General features: G+C 32.2%; 1 protein-coding gene across 3 annotated transcripts in view; it reads right to left on the minus strand.

Moving 5' to 3' along the window:
* Positions 1 to 20610, minus strand: part of LOC139528750 (uncharacterized) — a 39633-nt gene that overhangs the window by 3262 nt on the left and 15761 nt on the right. The window contains exons 3-10 of one of the 3 annotated variants that reach the window (XM_071324924.1): positions 17443 to 17493; positions 16223 to 16399; positions 15308 to 15453; positions 14757 to 14849; positions 11695 to 11761; positions 7353 to 7510; positions 5481 to 6484; positions 5122 to 5151 (exon numbers count right to left, since the gene is read on the minus strand). In XM_071324924.1, coding sequence (XP_071181025.1) covers positions 5122 to 5151; positions 5481 to 6484; positions 7353 to 7510; positions 11695 to 11761; positions 14757 to 14849; positions 15308 to 15453; positions 16223 to 16399; positions 17443 to 17493 — 1726 coding nt within the window. The remainder of the gene's footprint in view (positions 1 to 5121; positions 5152 to 5480; positions 6485 to 7352; positions 7511 to 11694; positions 11762 to 14756; positions 14850 to 15307; positions 15454 to 16222; positions 16400 to 17442; positions 17494 to 20610) is intronic. The other 2 variants (XM_071324927.1, XM_071324925.1) reach the window with 2 other exon arrangements.

Consider the following 20610-nt stretch of genomic DNA (forward strand, 5'->3'; position numbering starts at 1 on the left):
TGTCCCTCTAGTATCTTTAGCCTCTGAAACATTACGACTTCAGTATGCACACAAAACAGATGGTCCGGCTGAACTGACTTTAAATAAGTTAAGACTAACAATAAGCATGGCCCTTTCCTAGAATTTGATACATGATCTAGGTCTTTAACGGGAAGAATAATTCCAAAAAAGTATGATTAAAGGGATAATTTCTCATTTCCTATTGTTAATTATTCATTTTTGATTGGAACGTTCCCTTGTTAAAACACATTCACAAACACATTCACTTGTCAAAACACTTGCTTTATTTCATCATCGGTACAAGGACATCATATACGTAAATACTCGTACATATAATTCAACACGGGACATCTTGTACGCTAAGGGATTGCACATCAAATATTCTTTACAAAGCACTCAAATGGCGGCATTCACCTTAAATGCTTACCAATATAGTGATATAGTTACTGTAGTCAGGTCATGAAAGATGGCATATTTTGTATTAACATTGACTAATCATAGGGTCCTTGCATCGGAAAAAAAACATATTTATTTTAAAACCAGTTGATGGCATTATACTGGTTACGCTGTTCTCGTATATATATTATGATGGTATGATACTAACCACCTAACGGGAGGGATTGTGCTTTATTTCCTACGATGAAGACATAATCTATCAAATAGTTTAATTGAGGTCTGGATCTGGCATGTCAATTACTGCTAGTTTTCCTTAGTTTATGTTTGTATCATTGTAATTTTCCTTTGTTTATTTGATTAACTGTTCTGAAATCGTACTACGACTTCTTGGACTGTTTTTCTACTGTGCGTTTTGATGTACCCATATTTTGACTATTTTATTTATTGTGTCTGTTCATTTAACGCATCAATGTAAATATAACGGAATTTGATGAGACAGTCATTAAAGTGAGAGGGTTAGCGCTATAGAACAAGGTTTAATCCACCATTTTCTACATTTGAAAATGCCTGTACCAAGTCAGGAATATGACAGTTCTTGTCCATTCGTTTTTGATACGTTTTGATTTTTGATTTTGCCATGTGATTATGGACTTTCCGAATTGATTTTCTTCTAAGTTCAGTATTTTTGTGATTTTACTTTATGCTATGTGTTTGTTTTCCTCATATATTGGCTAGAGGTATAGGGGGAGAGTTAAGAACTTACAAAACATGTTTAACCCCGTTGGATAATTCAAGGGAGCATGATTTTCTTGCTGTGTTTAAGACCCATTGGTGGCTTTCTGCGGTCTGGTTGTTGTCTTTTTGACAAATCCCCCTTCCGTTCTCAATTTTACATAATGTTCGGTCAAATTTAATGAACCGATGATTATTTTCTAAAGCAGCTGCCCTCAATAGTATTCCGTTTTGATGCTTTTTATAAGTATGCTCATAAAGAGGACAATCATGGTTGAAGGGTATATATGATATGGTCCTGTGAAACCATCAACAAATTGTCCCTATAACACTATTCTTTTTTAGATGTTTCATCCAGCATAATAATGAGCTATCAATGTTCCATTAATTTGTGTATCTACTTAAATCAAAATTTTCAGTTTTTAATGTTCTTCCAGAAAACTAATAAAAATAATGAAAAACAATACTTTATAAATTTTATGCGTCAGTTGCGCTTTTACGGATTTACCTTCATAGGAAACGGTCTGGTTGTTGTCTTTTTGACAAATCCCCCTTGCGTTCTCATGTTACATAATGTTACAGTCAAATTTAATGAACCGATGATTATTGTCTAAAGCAGCTGCCCTCAATAGTATTTCGTTTTGTTTACTTCATTTTAAAAAGGTTTCGAAACTCTGATGCTTTTTATAATTATGCTCATAAAGAGGACAATCATGGTTAAAGGGTATACATGTATATGATATGGCCCTGTGAAACCATCAACAAATTGTCCCTATAACACTATTCTTTTTTGGATGTTTCATCCAGCATAATAATAAGCTATCAATGTTCCATTAATTTGTGTATCTACTTAAATCAAAATTTTCAGTTTTTAATGTTCTTCCAAAAAAAATAATAAAAATAATGAAAAACAATACTTTATAAATTTAAGGCTTTTACGGATTTACCTTCATAGGAAACGGTCTGGTTGTTGTCTTTTTGACAAATCCCCCTTACGTTCTCAATTTCACATAATGTGACAGTCAAATTTGATGAACCGATGATTATTGTCTAAAGCAGCTGCCCTCAATAGTATTCCGTTTTGATTACTTCGTTTTAAAAAGGTTTCGAAACTCTGATGCTTTTTATAAGTATGCTCATAAAGAGGACAATCATGGTTAAAGGGTATACATGTATATGATATGGCCCTGTGAAACCATCAACAAATTGTCCATATAACACTATTCTTTTTTGGATGTTTCATAATTAGCTATCAATGTTCCATTAATTTGTATATCTACTTAAATCAAAATTTTCAGTTTTTAATGTTCTTCCAAAAAAAAAAAAAAAATAATGAAAAGCAACACTTTTTAAATTTTATGCGTCCGGTGCGCTTTTACGGATTTACCTTCATAGGAAACGCTCAAAGCTAAAAATTTGAAAGCCAAGGATTTAAAAAAAAAAGCCGAAACAGTATTGGTTTATGCTTTGGAATAACAACTCGTTAGATTTGAGTGCATATGACAAAACAAGATCTTGCCTACCACATTATTAACCAGATAACTTTGATAAGTTTGTACTTGACTGAAATCATAAATTATAAATAGAATATTAAAGGTGCTAGATCACACTATATAAGTATGTTGAAAACTTTTCCTGGAAAATATCTTTTGAAATTACTTTGGCCCTTTTATTTTCTGACTTCCATATGCTGTAAACTATTTAGTTGTAGAACCTACTCATAATCTCCCGCCGTCAAGGAAGACACACTTTTTTCGCGAATCAAGATCAATTGTATATGGGACACATGTTACATAATGTGTTAAGTTAAAAAGATACACGACCATGATTTTTTTTTTTAAACAAAAACAAAATAGTTGATTGATTTACTTCAAAGTATATGCATATTATGTTGTTGTGCCTCATACCCCACATGCAAAAAGCAAGCAGTAAACCTGACTATCGATACCTTTCCATGCAAATAAGAGAAATCGATTGAAAGCAAGCAAAAAGTTAATAACTAAAGCAAGAAAGTTTAACAATATATACGATTTTTAGAGCGGTCAAATGAACCATAAAATAAAATAAATCTATAGATAAGCACTCAGCAATGTTTTAAATACGGGGATTTGTGATAAATGTGCCTTTTAGAAAAATGTCATCATAGACAGAAAAGAAAGAATAAGATTATCTCAACAATAAAATTTAAGAAATAAAAGTAATTCTTATTTTTATATAGCACTCTTAAGCAATTTATATTACCGGGCTTTATAAACCCAAATGTAGAAAAGAGAAAGGTACAGAGAGTTGAAGGAAAATGTGCTATAAATCAGGGTTTGAAATATGTTTGCCCAATTTCACATGAAATATGTATGCAGTATAGGCCATATAATAAAAAAATAGATATGCTAAGGAAGAAGTTAGGAATTAAACCTAAGCAACTGAATATTTACATGTGTACCGAAGAATTTGCTTATGCGGAAGAATAGAATCATTCGGGTCATAAAAAAATCGCATAAAATTATTCTTACTACATAGAATTAAAGTTCTACGACAGCAATTCATCATTCTCTTACATAGTTTCATAAATGACAGTTTTTTTTCTCTCAAAACTGTGCAGGTTCGTTCTAGACTTTTTAGAGATAGACGACTGAAGTGAAGTTAATAGAATTAAGGAGGTTTGCTACTCATTTTCAAAATAACAAACTTTTCATAACACTGGTATATATTGATAGGGGATTATAGAATGAACCAAAAGAGCAAAAAAACCATAGGTCAATGTGCCTGTTTTCGAGATAACAACCATTGACATTTTGGCGGGAAAATGTTCTCTCTTGATTTTCCATAGCTTTATCATTGACAAGTTTAGGTGCTGAAATACTATTAAAACATAACAAGGATTTTATATGACTTTTACAGATGGCTTATAATTATACATGTAAAAGATTTATAAAAGAAAAAGAGGGGTCAATGGGCAATTTTTAAGGCATTCAAATGAATAAAACCAGAGGATTCCGAAAATCTGACAAAAATTCCAAAACATGACAAGCGAACATTCTTAATAGTAAAAGTTCAGAATTCCTATAATTTGTCCTGAAAAAGTATGTTGTATGATGTAAAAATCCTGTTAAGAAACTTTGGATATACTGATATTGAACTGGTTATCTTAAAAAAACGTCACATCCAATAGTTTGCTTCGTTACCTTGGTTTCGCTTCACACTATCTGTGATGCATATGCATGTCAAAATAATCATCGTAAAAACACTTGTCTCTTTTCCTTCGTCCCTATAATTAATATTTGATATCTCACAACTAGTTAACATGTAAACGTAAGATATGATCAAGCATTTAAAAAATGCACCATCACAAGTAAGGGTTGTGGAAAGATTCTGGAACATTGAATTCTAATAAATTACTGTTGCTTTAAATGATTGACACGAAGTAAGTAAGTCTGATTTTGAAAAAAAATCAAGTGTTTGTTCCTACGTTTTTTGATTCAATGTCAAGGTATTCACTCTCTTAGATAAAAATGCACAGAATTGTCTCCAGGACTTTAAATTAAAAAAAAAATAAAAGTGACTAATAATCACATATGTGTGCTCATATAAAGAAAAATAATGCATGCATTCCCTAATATTAAGTGAAAGTCTTTGTTAGTTAAACACTGACAAGTCGTGTATTTGATAGGTAACTTAAGAACCTGGGAGTCTCGTTATGGAAGAATATGAATCAAAATGGCCGTATGGCAAAAGTTTATGTGTAGTGTGTAGTTCTATTGGTGAACAATAATGTCAAACACTCCAATAAGAAAAGCCAAGTATTTACAAGCTACAAATATTGAATTTGACCTTGCTTAGCGACATTGTGTAAAGCAGTGAAGTGCTTGGCAACTGCTTGGTTCGGTCTTACGGCTCTACAAATCAAGAAAAATAGTGTGAATGAACACCGATTCTAATATCTAATTTGTGAATGCTAGTGCTAGTGCAATAGTCAACTAAAGCTAACCAACGAACATTTTTAATAGTTGCTTACAATTTCCATTTCTGAAAAATATATTTATATATTTAGTTTCAAGAGTAAGCTTTCTATGTTTCTGCTTTTATACATTTCATCAAGGCAATACAAAATATTTTGTTATAAAATCGCTAAAGTTTTCAATTTTTTAAACGCTATCTTTCAAAATCATATAATAATATAAAAAAAGATTTATTTGCTTAATGAAAATTTTAAATTATTCATAACATAATTTGCATATGTCATGCATTATAGAAGTATATAAATGAATATGTATATATATACACATAATTCGCCTTCCCCTTAGTAGTATTACTAGTTTTATATATTTTGACACCTGTATGCTACTTTGTTTTACCTTGATTGGTGGTAGTCGGGATACACTGGAGCTTGTATATAATTTCCGGGTCCATGGTTATTCTGCGACGAAGGGGGACTTTGACCAAAATGCTTCTGTAAATGGTTTCCATATTGATTTGATATTAGCTTCTGCTGGTTGAAATTACCATTACCAGATGATTGTATATAGTTGTTATTCACAACCGGATTTGACGAAACTCTAGATTGTACCGGATTAGCTATAAAATCTGAAAGTCCAGCAAATATCCTGTCTTTGGGCTGGGCTATCCCTGGATGATCATTTGCGTGATAGTGTCTTTGATTTTTAGTGTTCGGTTTCGTGAGTCCGTTCATTTGTGTAAAAATATAGTCCAACAAAGGACCTGACTTTCCCGCCATTCGACGATTGGAAAGAACAGACGCTGTTTCAGGGGTTTTGAAAACATGCATACGTTCGCTGTTGCCATTACTGAAAGCATGTCCTGTGTTAATTTTATTGACTGGACTTCCCTGTCTAGGATATTGTTGGTTTGGTCGTAAATGTTGATAAAGGCCACTATTGATATCATTTGGCTTTATATTACCAATGAGCAGACTGTTTCTATTTGATACTATCCCATTAAATGAACTTGGCCTTTGATGGTTGTATGAATTTGGTGACAATCCTCGGTATATGTAATCTGTTCTAGAATTTGCATGGTAATTAGACGACTGCGAATTATCAGCTGGTATCCTGTGTTGAGCCTTTGGTACTAGTACCCTGTTTAGAGCCTGTGCTGGTAGGTAGTTATTTCTTATCGGACTAACTTTGACTGCCGGAAGCTCAAAATCACGTAGTTGTGGGCGTTGTAATGGCATGACGTTGCTGTAGACTTTTCGACCATTCACGGGCTGTAGTGGTCTACAATTTTCCCTTATAGAGATTGGGTCCGATTTAAAAACTCGACTTGAAACAGAGGATGCCTTTCCCGTGGCAGCAACATGTTCATCCACTTTCTCTTGCAGATTTCTATATCTATCAAGCTTTAATAAACAAAGTAAAACTAAAATAAATTGCTACAGTCTTATAAATGCAAGATGTATTTCAAAGAGAATAAAAGATATTAGATGCCGATTCCATATTATATATACGGTTTATCAAACTGAAATTGAGACGAGTACAACTATGTTATTGTATTTGTGAAACATAGGCAACTCTTGATCGATCTCAAATGATTATTTACTCGTGCACTACACATATTAATGATAATTTACTCGTGCACTACACATATTAATGATTATTTACTCGTTCACTACACATAATAATGATTATTTACTCGTGCACTACACATATTCATGATCATTTACTCGTGCACTATACATATTAATGATTATTTACTCGTGCACTACACAAATTCATGATTAGTTACTCGTGCACTACACATATTAATGATTATTTACTCGTGGACTACACATATTAATGATTATTTACTCATACACTACACATATTCATGATTATTTTCTCGTGCACTACACATATTCATGATTTTTTACTCGTGCACTACGCATATTCATGATTATTTACTCGTGCACTACACATATTCATGATTATTTACTTGTGCTCTACACATATTCACGATTATTTACTCGTGCACTACACATATTATTTACTCGTGCACTACATATATTATTTATTGTGCACTACACATTATATTTACTCGTGCACTACACATATTCATGAAGGATTGTGTTGTTAAATCACTCGTTTAATAGTTTTTGTTAATCTATAATAATATGTGTTTTTTTATGACGACCAATGCTGTGTGTTTGTGTTTATTATGCAAAGGAAGAAACTAGAAAGATCTATACTAGATACGGTAGTGACGTGTATAAGTGGATTCATTTTATTTACCTGTCGTTCAGACATAGGGATAGTGTCAGCCATTACAAACCACATGACACTTTCGTAACACGCTGGAGTAGTAAGACTTCCTCTGTAGTGATAAAACGCATTCTTCCGTTGTGGTAAAAAGTCCAGCATTCTCACATTGGAAACATTTGCCTTATTACCTATAAAACATAAATATATAAGCCTGATTCCGAATATAAAATATCTAGAAGATGAAACAAGACTGTTGTCACAAATTTCAACCTCTGTGTTCTTCTGAATCTTGAAGGTTGGCTTGTCACCATCTTACGGTGTTTATATATCTCAACTTGTACGATTCGCTCGTGTATGTAACAATGTTTTAGATTTTAACGAGAGAAATTTATGTATTACTGAAAAATTATTACAACAGGGTTTTCGATATCACAAACTAGTCAAAACATTTACAAAATTTTATCATCGGTATAAGGCCATCATTCGTAAATATAGCTCAACATGCAGACTTCTTATACGTTCAGGTATTTCACATCCATTTTTTTATGGAAATATTCTTTATAAAGCACAAAGGTGTCAGTATTAACCTCAAAAACTAACAAAACCTTTGAATAGACTTATTACGAAGGGATATAGTTACGATACTGTTGTCAGGTCATTAAAGATTAAAATTGAGAATGGAAATGGGGGAATGTGCCAAAGAGACAACAACCCGACCATAGAAAAAACAACAGCAGAAGGTCACCAACAGGTCTTCAATGTAGCGAGAAATTCCCGCACCCGGAGGCGTCTTTCAACTGGCCCCTAAACAAATATATACTAGTTCAGTGATAATGAACGCCATACTAATTTCCAAATTGTACACAAGAAACTAAAATTAAAATAATACAAGACTAACAAAGGCCAGAGGCTCCTGACTTGGGACAGGCGCAAAAATGCGGCGGGGTTAAACATGTTTGTGAGATCTCAACCCTCCCCCTATACCTCTAGCCAATGTAGAAAAGTAAACGCATAACAATACGCGCATTAAAATTCAGTTCAGGAGAAGTCCGAGTCTGATGTCAGAAGATGTAACCAAAGAAAATAAACAAAATGACAATAATACATAAATAACAACAGACTACTAGCAGTTAACTGACATGCCAGCTCCAGACTTCAATTAAACTGACTGAAAGATTATGATTTCATCATATGAACATCAGGCACAATCCTTCCCGTTAGGGGTTTAGTATCATACCATCATAACATATATGATAAGAACATTACCCGTGTCATGCCAACAACTGGTTTTTGAATAAATGTGTTTAGTTCCGATGCAAAGATTGCATATTTTGGCGTTAATATTGATTTACTTATAGGGTCTTTGCATCGGAACTAAACACATATAGTGACATTAAAATTTGGACCATTAACTCTTGCTTTTCCTTATCATTTTTACAGTTATAGTTAACATAGTTCTAAAAGCAATTTTTGAAAATCTTACAAAATCGATGTAATTTATTCATAGATTTTAAAAGTAAAAAAGGCGTCAATGTTAAATGTATGAAAAGTCTATAAAGAATCACTTCTCTCAAAATTTTAAATGTTTCATATCTCGAAAAAAAGCACAAAAACGAGCAAATGTCAATCAAATAATATCCGTATTTTGATGCAAGTATCGATAAAGATAAATTTTATTTCAATGAATTGACAATTTTGTTTCCAATAAGGTTATTAAGTGAAAACTCAAAATACGAGGTAATATAGAAAAGAAGATGCTGTATAATTTCGAATGAATCAAATATCCACAAGAAATCAAATGACGCAGAAATTAATAGTTGATGGTTGTTTAGCTAATTTGCTGTACTTCCTAAGAATAGTGCTACACATTATTTATCATGTACTTAATTAACAGTTATATACGAACTAGTTAACTGTTTGTTGTACTTAAATGATAAAACATGAGTGTGCGCAATACATCTGAGGCAATCCTTTTTTTCAAATGATATGCGGTTACTTAATAAAGGCAACCAATAAACCAACCTTTCAATTTAGTTAGTCATTATCATACATAAGTTTGTTTAGAATGTCAGAAAAACTCATGTATAAAAAATTAATAAGTTCAATTAAAGGACAAGGCTCCCCCATCACTTCATAACTGATAATTATTGTATATATATAAGTCTGGTGAAAAGTTCAATCACCAAACAGTTTCCGTTCCTCTCTATCGGTCAATAACATTCTCATTTAACCTATACAGTCACTGTAAACGCGTTCAAAAGGTTGGGTATATATACAATTGTTTTAATTACTCTATTTTTTTGCAAATTGGATATTCTATTCCAAGTAAAAAATCACCCGTCTTTATAAATGTGTATGTATTAGATACTTATTACAAACTGATATCCCACAAGTTATATAATTATTAAACAAGTATTGATTTAAGTAAAGACTTTTGATAAAATGTATTTAATTTTTTAAAACATTTTCGCATCGTGTTTTACGAAAAATGACAGAAAGTGGATTTATACATATTATACTAAATATCAGTAGCATTGTTATCTTTTTGCTGAACTCAGTGATTGATAATTATTTTCAATCTATACACGGTTAACTTTGATTCTAATCTATACACATGTAATATAATTCTGGTTTGTCTTTTTATTCGTTACTGTAGATCTATATTGACGTCTACATTGACAGTTTAGTTAATCTACATAGAGCTGTCAGAGACTCAAGATAGCAAGATGTGAAAGGAAAACTTAGATTATTTGGAAACAAAAATTATAAACCTAAACTGTTATTTATTGTTCGTAATCAGCTAAGATATCAATGATATTCATTGCAGTAAATGTTACGTGAAAGAATAAAGTACCTTTGTAAATAATTTGTAATTTAATAGTAATTTTGGCTAAATTATAATCCTAGTACCTTTGATAACTATTTGAACTAAGATCAAAAAGGGTTATTTTAAAAGATATATTTGTTTCGAACAGAAATTCCTCTGGAAACGTTTTTTTTTATTCAATGCTATTGTATTTCTTCCGATAAAAGAATTAATTAATTTTATTACATAAATTCTTGACCTTCTTCTGTTAATCGTCAGAACATTCTAGAACTAATACAATAAAGGGATTTTTTTACCATGACGGTAAGTTTGATAGTTACGTCACTATACTATGCGTTACACATAACGAGGTTATGAATTAGATAAATGCAAGAAATAAATGAAAATTAAATCTTCTTAAAATTTGAAGAATGTTTTGTCATGGCATGTATTAAAGGCGATTGAAAACTTTGGATTAAGACTGGTGCAATGCGTTTATTATGATTATTTATTATATTCTCGTTCACTAACATATAATATTCAAATCAATTTTGACGCAGAATTATTTGCTCATGACAACATAATATAGTCGGAAGCTTCATCGCCAATTCACTGACCTTCAAATTGGATTGTTTTCCCAAAACTATATTCAAAATGTTTTTGTTCATTATCTGTTAGTAGTTTTTAAATATTTACACAAGCCGGTGGAAAGTTCAGATTAGCTGGTCGTTGACTTATACAATATATTTTTTCAACTTCACAAAAAACTTTTCAGTTAAGGTCGACTCTGCTTACTTATTCATTTTTATCAAGGCTTTGGAGGTCAAGTCATTAAATTTTAAAATGGTGTATACATGTACGTGCATGAACAAAAAATCAAATTAGAACTAATATGTACGAGTTAAAAAAATAAGATGTTTCTGTTTGTAAACAGGCAGTCTTGCAAAATGTTAACATTGAGAAGAAATTCTCTTATCTGTTGACTTAAACACAACCTATTTTATTTATTTAGTATAAACTGGCCTTGCACTCTTCTCGTTTAATCTATAGGAATGACGTGCGCCTGGTATTACATTTGAACAGTGTGTTATTTATTACTTGCTTTGACCTGTGATTCCATTGGAAGCATTTTTGATTTCAATGACCTCAACGTACTTAAAATTAAAAATAACATATCGACGGCCTTTAGAATATTAATTTAGAAACCAATGGGGCATATAAAATAGCAAATAAAAAACGAAAACATTAAAGATTGCAAACAAATCAGAGACAAACAGACAAATAAATATCAAACAGGTAACATAAAGCGCAACACGACTAGATAAAAAAAACCGAGGGGATACGGAAAGAGAAAGAAATCGCTGTTGCACCAATGGCATCTGCTCTCCTTCTTGAATACGTTATATTTTGAATCTTGAGGTAGAGCATAATACAATAGTGGTGTGGTGAATATATCCGATTACAATTCGTGAGGAATTTATTATAGGTAATGGAAAGTGCATTGGTAATTGAGTAACTGTTTTAAGGCAATCCTAATTTAGAATTGACCAACGTCAAAATACATACCATATTCTAGGATAGTGTCAATTCCATTTGCTAACTGTTCAAAGGCATAAGTATCCTCTGGTACTAACTGAAATTATAATCAATAATGAAAGCTACAACATTTGAAACGATTATAATATCAAAACATTGTTTTAGCGTACAACGTTAGAATGAAAGTTGTTTTTTTCAGAGTTTCAGAGAAATTATTAAATGAACACGCAATTAGATGGAGATATATATTCTATGCTTGATACGTTTATGCTCTGACTGATGTATCAAAGGGGTCTTTGCAAATATATTAACGATGTTGTACTGTTTCTGTTTACAGGCAGTATGAATGATGCGTCAAAGAATGATAGACAATACACACTCAATGACATAATAGTTGTGTCTTTAACTTTGAGGTTGGCAGAATAAAAGTTAACAGCTTTGAAGTTTTGCAAAATTCAGCGATCTAAGCCTTGCAGTAAAAAACCCTTTCTACGTCTCATGATTGAAGTATTTTATGAAGAATAAATTTTCAGAATTTGACCGCATGAATTATTTTGCATGAATGCTGAGGAGCACTGACTACATGGTTTTTACACCATCAGAGACCATTTGACGCGAACTATAAATTTAAACTAGAGGCTCTAAAGAGTCTGTGTCGCTCACCTTGGTCTATGTGCATATTAAACAAAGTACACAAATGGATTCATGACAAAATTGTATTTTGGTGATGGTGATGTGTTTGAAGTTCTTACTTTACTGAACATTCTTGCTTCTTACAATTATATCTATAATGAACTTTGCCCATTAGTAACAGAGAAAAATATTTGGTAAAAATTTACATAAATTTTCCAAATTAATGAAAATTGTTAAAAATTGACTATAAAGGGCAATAACTTCTTAAGGGGTCAATTGACCATTTAGGTCATGTGGACTTATTTGTAGATCTTACTTTGATGAACATTATCGCTGTTTACAGTTTATCGCTATCTATAATAGTATTCAAGATAATAACCAAAAACAGCAAAATTTCTTTAAAAATTACCAATTGGAGGGCAGCAACCCAACAACCGGCTGTCCAATTCATTTGAATATTTCAGGGCAGATATATATTGACTTGATTAACAATTTAACTCCTTGTCAGATTTCCTTTAAATGATTTGGGTTTCAGAGTTATAAGCAAAAAACTACATTTTACCCCTGTTCTATTTTTAGCCGTGGTGGCCATCTTGGTTGGATGGCCAGGTCATCGGACACATTTTTCAAACAAGGTACCTCAAAGATGATTGTGGCCAAGTTTGAATTAATTTGGCCCAGTAGTTTCAGAGGAGAAGATTTTTGTAAAAGATAACTAAGATTTACGAAAAATGGTTAAAAATTGACTATAAAGGGCAATAACTCCTTAAGGGGTCAACTGACCATTTCGGTCATGTTGACTTATTTGTAAATCTTACTTTGATGAACATTATTGCTGTTTACATTTTATCTCTATCTATAAAAATATTCAAGATAATAACCAAAAACGGCAAAAATTTCATCAAAATTACCAATTCAGGGGCAGCAACCCAACAACAGGTTGACCGATTCATCTGAAAATTTCAGGGCAGATAGATCTTGACCTGATAAACATTTTTACTCCATGTCAGATTTCCTCTAAAAGTTTTGGTTTTTGAGTTATAAGCCAAAAACTGCATTTTACCCCTATGTTCTATTTTTAGCCGTGGCGGCCATCTTGGTTGGTTGACCGGGTCACGCCACACATTTTTTAAACTAGATACCCCAAAGATGATTGTGGCAAAGTTTGGATTAATTTGGCCCAGTAGTTTCAGAGGAGAAGATTTTTGTAAAAGATTACTTATATTTATGAAAAATGGTTAAAAATTGACTATAAAGGGCAATAACTCCTAAAGGGGTCAACTGACCATTTCGGTCATGTTGACTTATATGTAAATCTAACTTTGCTAAACATTATTGCTGTTTACAGTTTATCTCTATCTATAATAATATTCAAGATAATAACCAAAAACAGTAAAATTTCCTCAAAATGACCAATTCAGGGGCAGCAACCCAACAACGGGTTGACCGATTCATCTGAAAATTTCAGGGCAGATAGATCTTGACCTGATAAACATATTTACCCCTGTCAGATTTCCTCTAAATGCTTTGGTTTTTGAGTTATAAGCCAAAAACTGCATTTTACCCCTATGTTCTATTTTTAGCCGTGGCGGCCATCTTGGTTGGTTGGCCGGGTCACGCCACACATTTTTTAAACTAGATACCCCAATGATGATTTTGGTCAAGTTTGGTTAAATTTGGCCCAGTAGTTTCAGAGGAGAAGATTTTTGTAAAAGTTAACGACGACGGACGACGACGGACGACGGACGACGGACGACGACGGACGACGGACGCCAGACGCAAAGTGATGGGAATAGCTCACTTGGCCCTTCGGGCCAGGTGAGCTAAAAAAGAGAACGAAAGGTTTCAGACAGCAAAAGCTAAAAAGATATAAATGTAATTATCAATGGTTAAAAAGTTAGTATATGAATTCCAATCGTACAACACATGTTACTAGAATAACCTTTACTATGCAGAGTAGTGACCGTGAGTTTTTGAAAGCCAAAACTTATAAACTTTTATGGGTATTTAACCAAAACGAACTTCACAGAAAATTCAAAACCGTCTTTGTTAAACTTTTATTTTTTATATCCTCAGTTTGATCCATTTGATTCTGTCTTTCTCTTTTATGATAGCACATAAAAAATATCAATTTAAATCTAGTATGTATCTTTGCTATTTGCATTCCATATCCTGTATAATACTTTATTAATTTTAAGTATTGTTGCAAGTTACTTATTTTGAAATACCGAAACACGTTAATTTTACCTTTGATCAAGCCTTGTTTATCGAAACTAAATACAAAATGAGTATTTAATTAACCAATGTCAAAATTATTGATTTTGTGTAGTTTTGTGCAGCTTCATCTTTTTCTTTAAATAAGTGTTGAGTTAAAAACCATTACATATATTAAATATAGGTATGTTATGAATATTCGCAAATTTAGTAAAAACCTCTGACTGACAATGTTAGTACCGTACCTCAACAAAAACCCCAATTACTGCAAGTCCATCAGGCATCTTCATAGCTTCTGACAAATTACCATATCTTGTTGAGTAATGAACGAAGTGGATCTGGAATAACAAATGTTATGATAATAACAGATATCGCGTTTATTTCATGTTTGCTTATATATTGCAAAGTGGCAATAAAAAGATGACTTTGACATCAATCAGAGCAAATAATTGAATGATAAGGAGAGAAATAACTGGAAAAAATAAAATTGTTGTCTTGCTCATGGTCATCAATTTGAAGCGATATACGGAATTATATTTAAATTATCTAAAATGTTTATTTGGTGCGTCGTAGTATTGTACTGTTGTGTTATTTTCATTTATATGTGTTGCCAACCTATCGTATATTTATTTACGTGAAATATTTAAAACTACATATAAAACACGGTTCCTGTGATATATCTGTGATTTCATAGGATACCATTGGATAATTGTCTCGTGTACCTCTTTCCAAAATTCCCTCTGTTACAAGATATATTTTATTTAGATTATAACATCATAATATTCATCCACGTTACCTCTGCCGGATATTTCTTCCCATTCAATGCATGTTCTGACCCTCTGCTGTTGTTATGACCCCAATGTAGATGCATCTCTGCTAGCTGATAATCGCCATTCAGATGTGCTCCACGTAACTTCAGACTGTGGGTGATAGCCATACTTGCTTAAATAGAAATTAACGTATTCGTCTTGGGGTTATATTGAAGCACAAAGTTAACACTACAGTGAAGAATTTAACAGATTTTTTTGGAAATGTAGGAGATCAGTCCAAGATTATGACCTGTAAATAAGGCAACAGAAGTATAACGCTGTTCAAATGTCATAAATCGATTAAGAGAAAACTTTATGAGGAAAACAACGAAACAACAAAAAAACTGAGGTGCAACAAAAACAATTGCCAGCATTTATAAAAACGGACTATTTAATGAATTAACTATCTAAAGATGCAAAAATAAAAATAATACAGACAAATCACAGTTTGCTGAAGTATTGTTGATAAAATAATCATAAACTGACGTCAAATCTCGATTCTCTCTATATATGTTTGATATCATTAAATTTGGGATGTCGTTTAAAAATAACATAACAGGTACAAAACCTATATATATTGTCCGAAAATTGTTTATTGTAACCTACAATATAACATTTTATATTCAGTTTACAAAAATATGTCAGTCGTTCAGTAATTAAAGAAAGCGGATTGCAAGGAGGATATAATGGACGGAGAAGTTAATAATAATTTGAATGCAATCGTTTGCTCCGATCGATACGAAAAGACCATATACATATGCTCTACGTAAATCGCATCTGTTTGACTAGACACATATCTTACCACATTACAATAGTCGATTGCAGAATCCAAAAGAATATCTGTTTTCAAATTTAAGTATATCCAGTTTATATATGATTAAAAAATCAGTTTATACTCGAACCTGTATGTCCATTATTCTTGATGGTACAAGGATCTCCCTGTCCTAAGTTCTTGTCATATCCATAGAACTGTAGCTCTGTCAACCAAGACGCGAACTCGACATCACCTGTTCGAATATCGATAGGTGACTGTCTGTGCCCGTTACAACGAGGGTAGTGATCCGCCCAATGGTTTGGTCCTGAAAAATTAATAACAATGGTCATTCTAAGAGAATAAATAGGCTATATTTAATTTAAATCTTTGAATATAAAAATAACGAAGGTTATTTTTAGTCTTCGCTCTTTCCAAAATAAAAAATGGTGGTACTTATAATTTCTGAGTCTTCTCTAGGGAAAAGGTCATTCTTCCTATTATAATTCATCAAAGATCCGCCTTGTGCTTTTCGACTGCTTACTTACTCTTTTGATTACATTGATCTGGTTTTTCATGTATCCGAAATGCGCGTCTATTGTTAATTAAAAATCTTATCAAAGATATCAGACTGATAATTTTGTACGCCAGACACGCGTTTTGTCTCAAAAGACCCATCAGTTATAGACAAAACAAAGTACGAATCCAAAGAGGATTGAGGACCAAAAGTTCCAATTCTAAGACGTATTGAGTATTCACTATTTGCTTTTGTACACAGGCAAACATACATATCACATACAATTAACGTGAAATGTTTACTTGAGATTTAACACAAACAATCTTATACATTAGTTTCAAGCGAAAATGCGCGTGTCTGTGATTTTTATGATATTTATTTCAAAGAAAATTTAAAGGAATTAATATCTAACTTAAGACAAATTCGGAGACAGGATAATGTAATATTGGAATTTGTTATTACGACTGTGCATTTAGAAGGGAATGTTATTATCAGAATATTTCTAATTTTGGACCGATATGTTGCTCTATACCATATTAAACGAGGATGATCTGGTTTCGAAAATTCCTTGACCACGATTCTGGAAGAAATTATGTAATACCATAATAAAAAGTAAAATCACAAAAATACTGAACTCCGAGGAAAATCCAATCGGAAAGTCCCTAATCACATGGCAAAATCAAATGACAAAACACATCAAATGAATGGACAACAACTGTCATATTCCTGACTTGGTGAAGGCATTTTCAAATGTAGAAAATGGTGGATTGAACCTGGTTTTATAGCGCTAAACCTCTCACTTGTACGACAGTCTCATCGCATGTTAAAGATTAAACAGTAAGATAGCAACCTACCCGAATCACCGAAGTAGCTCCAGTGATGCCCAGTCTGGTCCTTTCCTGTTTCTGAAATACAACAAAAATAATTTTTTTATGCTAAGCTCTGCATTTCCTGCCACCCGCTTTATTATCATAAGAAATACTTCATACAATGCATCTTTGTCATGTAATGTATTTATAAGAGACATTTGATGGAATATGCATGAACGGAAGTTGAGTTTTATTATTTCAAATGATGTGTAGTTAAAATCAAGTAATAATCTATATATTTTTAAATCAAATTCATGAAAAGAGTAATACAATTCATAATTATGAATAGCACAACAATGGAAAACGATTTTGAAAATACAACTTTTTTTCACTTTGGGAAGCTTAAGGTCCCATTTGATTTCATGTTTCAATTTTTTGTAGTGTAAAATGAATATGAACTTCACTAGATCAATACTGATATAAAAATAAGGAGATGGGATATGATAGCCAATGAGACAACTTTCCACCAGAGACCAAATTACATAGTGTATACTAACATTATCTCATCACACAGCCTTCAGTAATGAGCAAAACCAATACCGCGTAGAAAGATATAAAAGACCCTGTAATTCAAAGGTAAATAATTCAAACGAGAAAACTAGAAACCTGATTTATCTACAAAACTGCCAACGAATATGCTAGATAGCAACAAAGGACGTCCACTAAATTACAGTCTCCTGATTTGAGACAGGCACATACATAATGCTCTAGTTATATAAATACAGATGAAATCATTTATACATTTCTTACTGTCAAAATTTAATTGCATGTGGGCGTTTTTTTCTATTAAGGTAAAATCCGGAAAGCATTTTTAAAGCGACAAGATTGGATATGTTTGATGTTTCCTCACTAAAATGATAATAAAAGCAGTCAAGCTAAATGAAGTTATTCTGACAGATGATAATTATTCAGAAAAGATCTGACATAAAAGTGGCAAATGAAAGTCACTAAATTTGAACATGTGCGCAAATCTGTTTGGAAGATTAAAACAAATATGACAAAGTCTAAACAAAATGTGTTTGTAAAAGAGAGGCGAAAGATACCAGAAGGACATTCAAACTCTAGAGTCGAAAATAAAACTGACAATGTAATGGCTAAACATAGAAAGATACCAGAAGGACATTCAAACTCTAGAGTCGAAAATAAAACTGACAATGTAATGGCTAAACATAGAAAGATACCAGAAGGACATTCAAACTCTAGAGTCGAAAATAAAACTGACAATGTAATGGCTAAACATAGAAAGATACCAGAAGCACATTCAAACTCTAGAGTCGAAAATAAAACTGACAATGTAATGGCTAAACATAGAAAGATACCAGAAGGACATTCAAACTCTAGAGTCGAAAATAAAACTGACAATGTAATGGCTAAACATAGAAAGATACCAGAAAGACATTCAAACTCTAGAGTCGAAAATAAAACTGACAATGTAATGGCTAAACATAGAAAGATACCAGAAGGACATTCAAACTCTAGAGTCGAAAATAAAACTGACAACGTCATGAATATGAATACAGTGAATAAAACTCATTAGTTTACTAGAACTTTTATAATTTCTAAATTTGAGTGATACATTTCCCAAAGTTTTGCGTAAAGTTGTTTCTTTAAATTTCTTTTAATCAAACGCAATGTATACGTAATGCTTGAAATACCGGTATGTTATTGCAAACTAAAATATATTTTAAAGTACAATGAGAGTATAACTGTAAAGAATTGTTGTCACACTTTAAAAAAAGCCTCACAATATAAAGAAGAAGTTCGATGACACTTTTGTAAAAGAATTTGAGGTGGGTGGGTTAGAGGAGATCTCGTTTCAAATGCTTTAAGAAAGGAAGAATAGTTCACCGTACCTGATTTCGAATTGCATGTCTAACAGTCAAATTTACTGCAAAGTTGTTTCTTTATTAGTAAACAAAGCAGGTTATCGTAGTTGTAGAAAGCTACAAAAGCATTTCTGTAATTGTAACGTAACAGTTACTGGAAGTACTCTTATATTGGGGCTTTGTGTCTATTCTCTTTATGTTAAATTATTATTTTGTGCATGTAAGGCTGAGAGTTGAACACTTACACATATATTTAATCCTTTCATATTTGTTATGTGAATGTCTCAAGTAAGGTGCCTGTAATTCAATTGTTGTTGGTTCATATGTTTTTCGGGAAGTGCATTAGATAAATAAGAGCAACAGTAGTTTATCGTTGTTCAATAGTCATACATCGATTTAACTAAAACAAGTACGGGTCACGAACCAAAACCGAGGGAATCACATCAACTATAAGGGAAGAACAACGGAACAACATGCTGTTAGTTTTATCTCTTAAATTGTTCCACATTTGTTTTATGTCGGGTCATGTCTTGCGGAAGTTTCGGTTTTTCTCATTTTTGTATACTGCACAGTAACCCACAATTTTTTAAACATGTAAAACTCTGGTTGATATTCGTATCATTTGTAATCATACCACAACTCTTCGTATCATTTGTAATCATACCACAACTCTTCGTATCATTTGAAATCATACCCCAACTCTTCGTATCATTTGTAATCATACCACAACTCTTCGTATCATTTGCAATCATATCACAACTCCATAGCTTACATAAAAGTACCGAACTCCAAGTTTGCATGAGTGTTTATGCACCATAATTAGTTCTATATATCACGACCCTCATTTTTGGGACAATGTCTTATGTACAAACATGTTCATTACCAAAATAATAGATGTAAAATGAACGACAGAATGGCAGTTTCAGTACAGAAAAATGTGTTATGATTAATGGGAATATTTGCAATACGTTTTTTTCTTGTAAAATCGATAAAAATTAAAGGTGAAAAGTAATATATAATTATAAGGATTAAAAACCTTAAATTATACAAATAAATGGCCAGGTATATATTTGGGCAGTGGGAAAAGAAAATTTTTTACAGGTCAGGTTCGGTCACGAAAATTTGTTTTAAATTTAGCAATCTTGTCAAATGAATTTCCGTGGTGTCATCCTAAAATATCATCGTCATAGTTAATGCTTTCTATATTAAGAAAAGTGAAATATATTCTTTACTTGAACTACATGGAATGTTAATTAATTCGACAGCCGTTTCATAATTGATATTGTCAAATGTGGTGATATTGAAATTAAATTAAACAGGTGATTTT

Source organism: Mytilus edulis, chromosome 6, assembly GCF_963676685.1.
Source record: "Mytilus edulis chromosome 6, xbMytEdul2.2, whole genome shotgun sequence".
Lineage (NCBI taxonomy): Eukaryota > Metazoa > Mollusca > Bivalvia > Mytilida > Mytilidae > Mytilus > Mytilus edulis.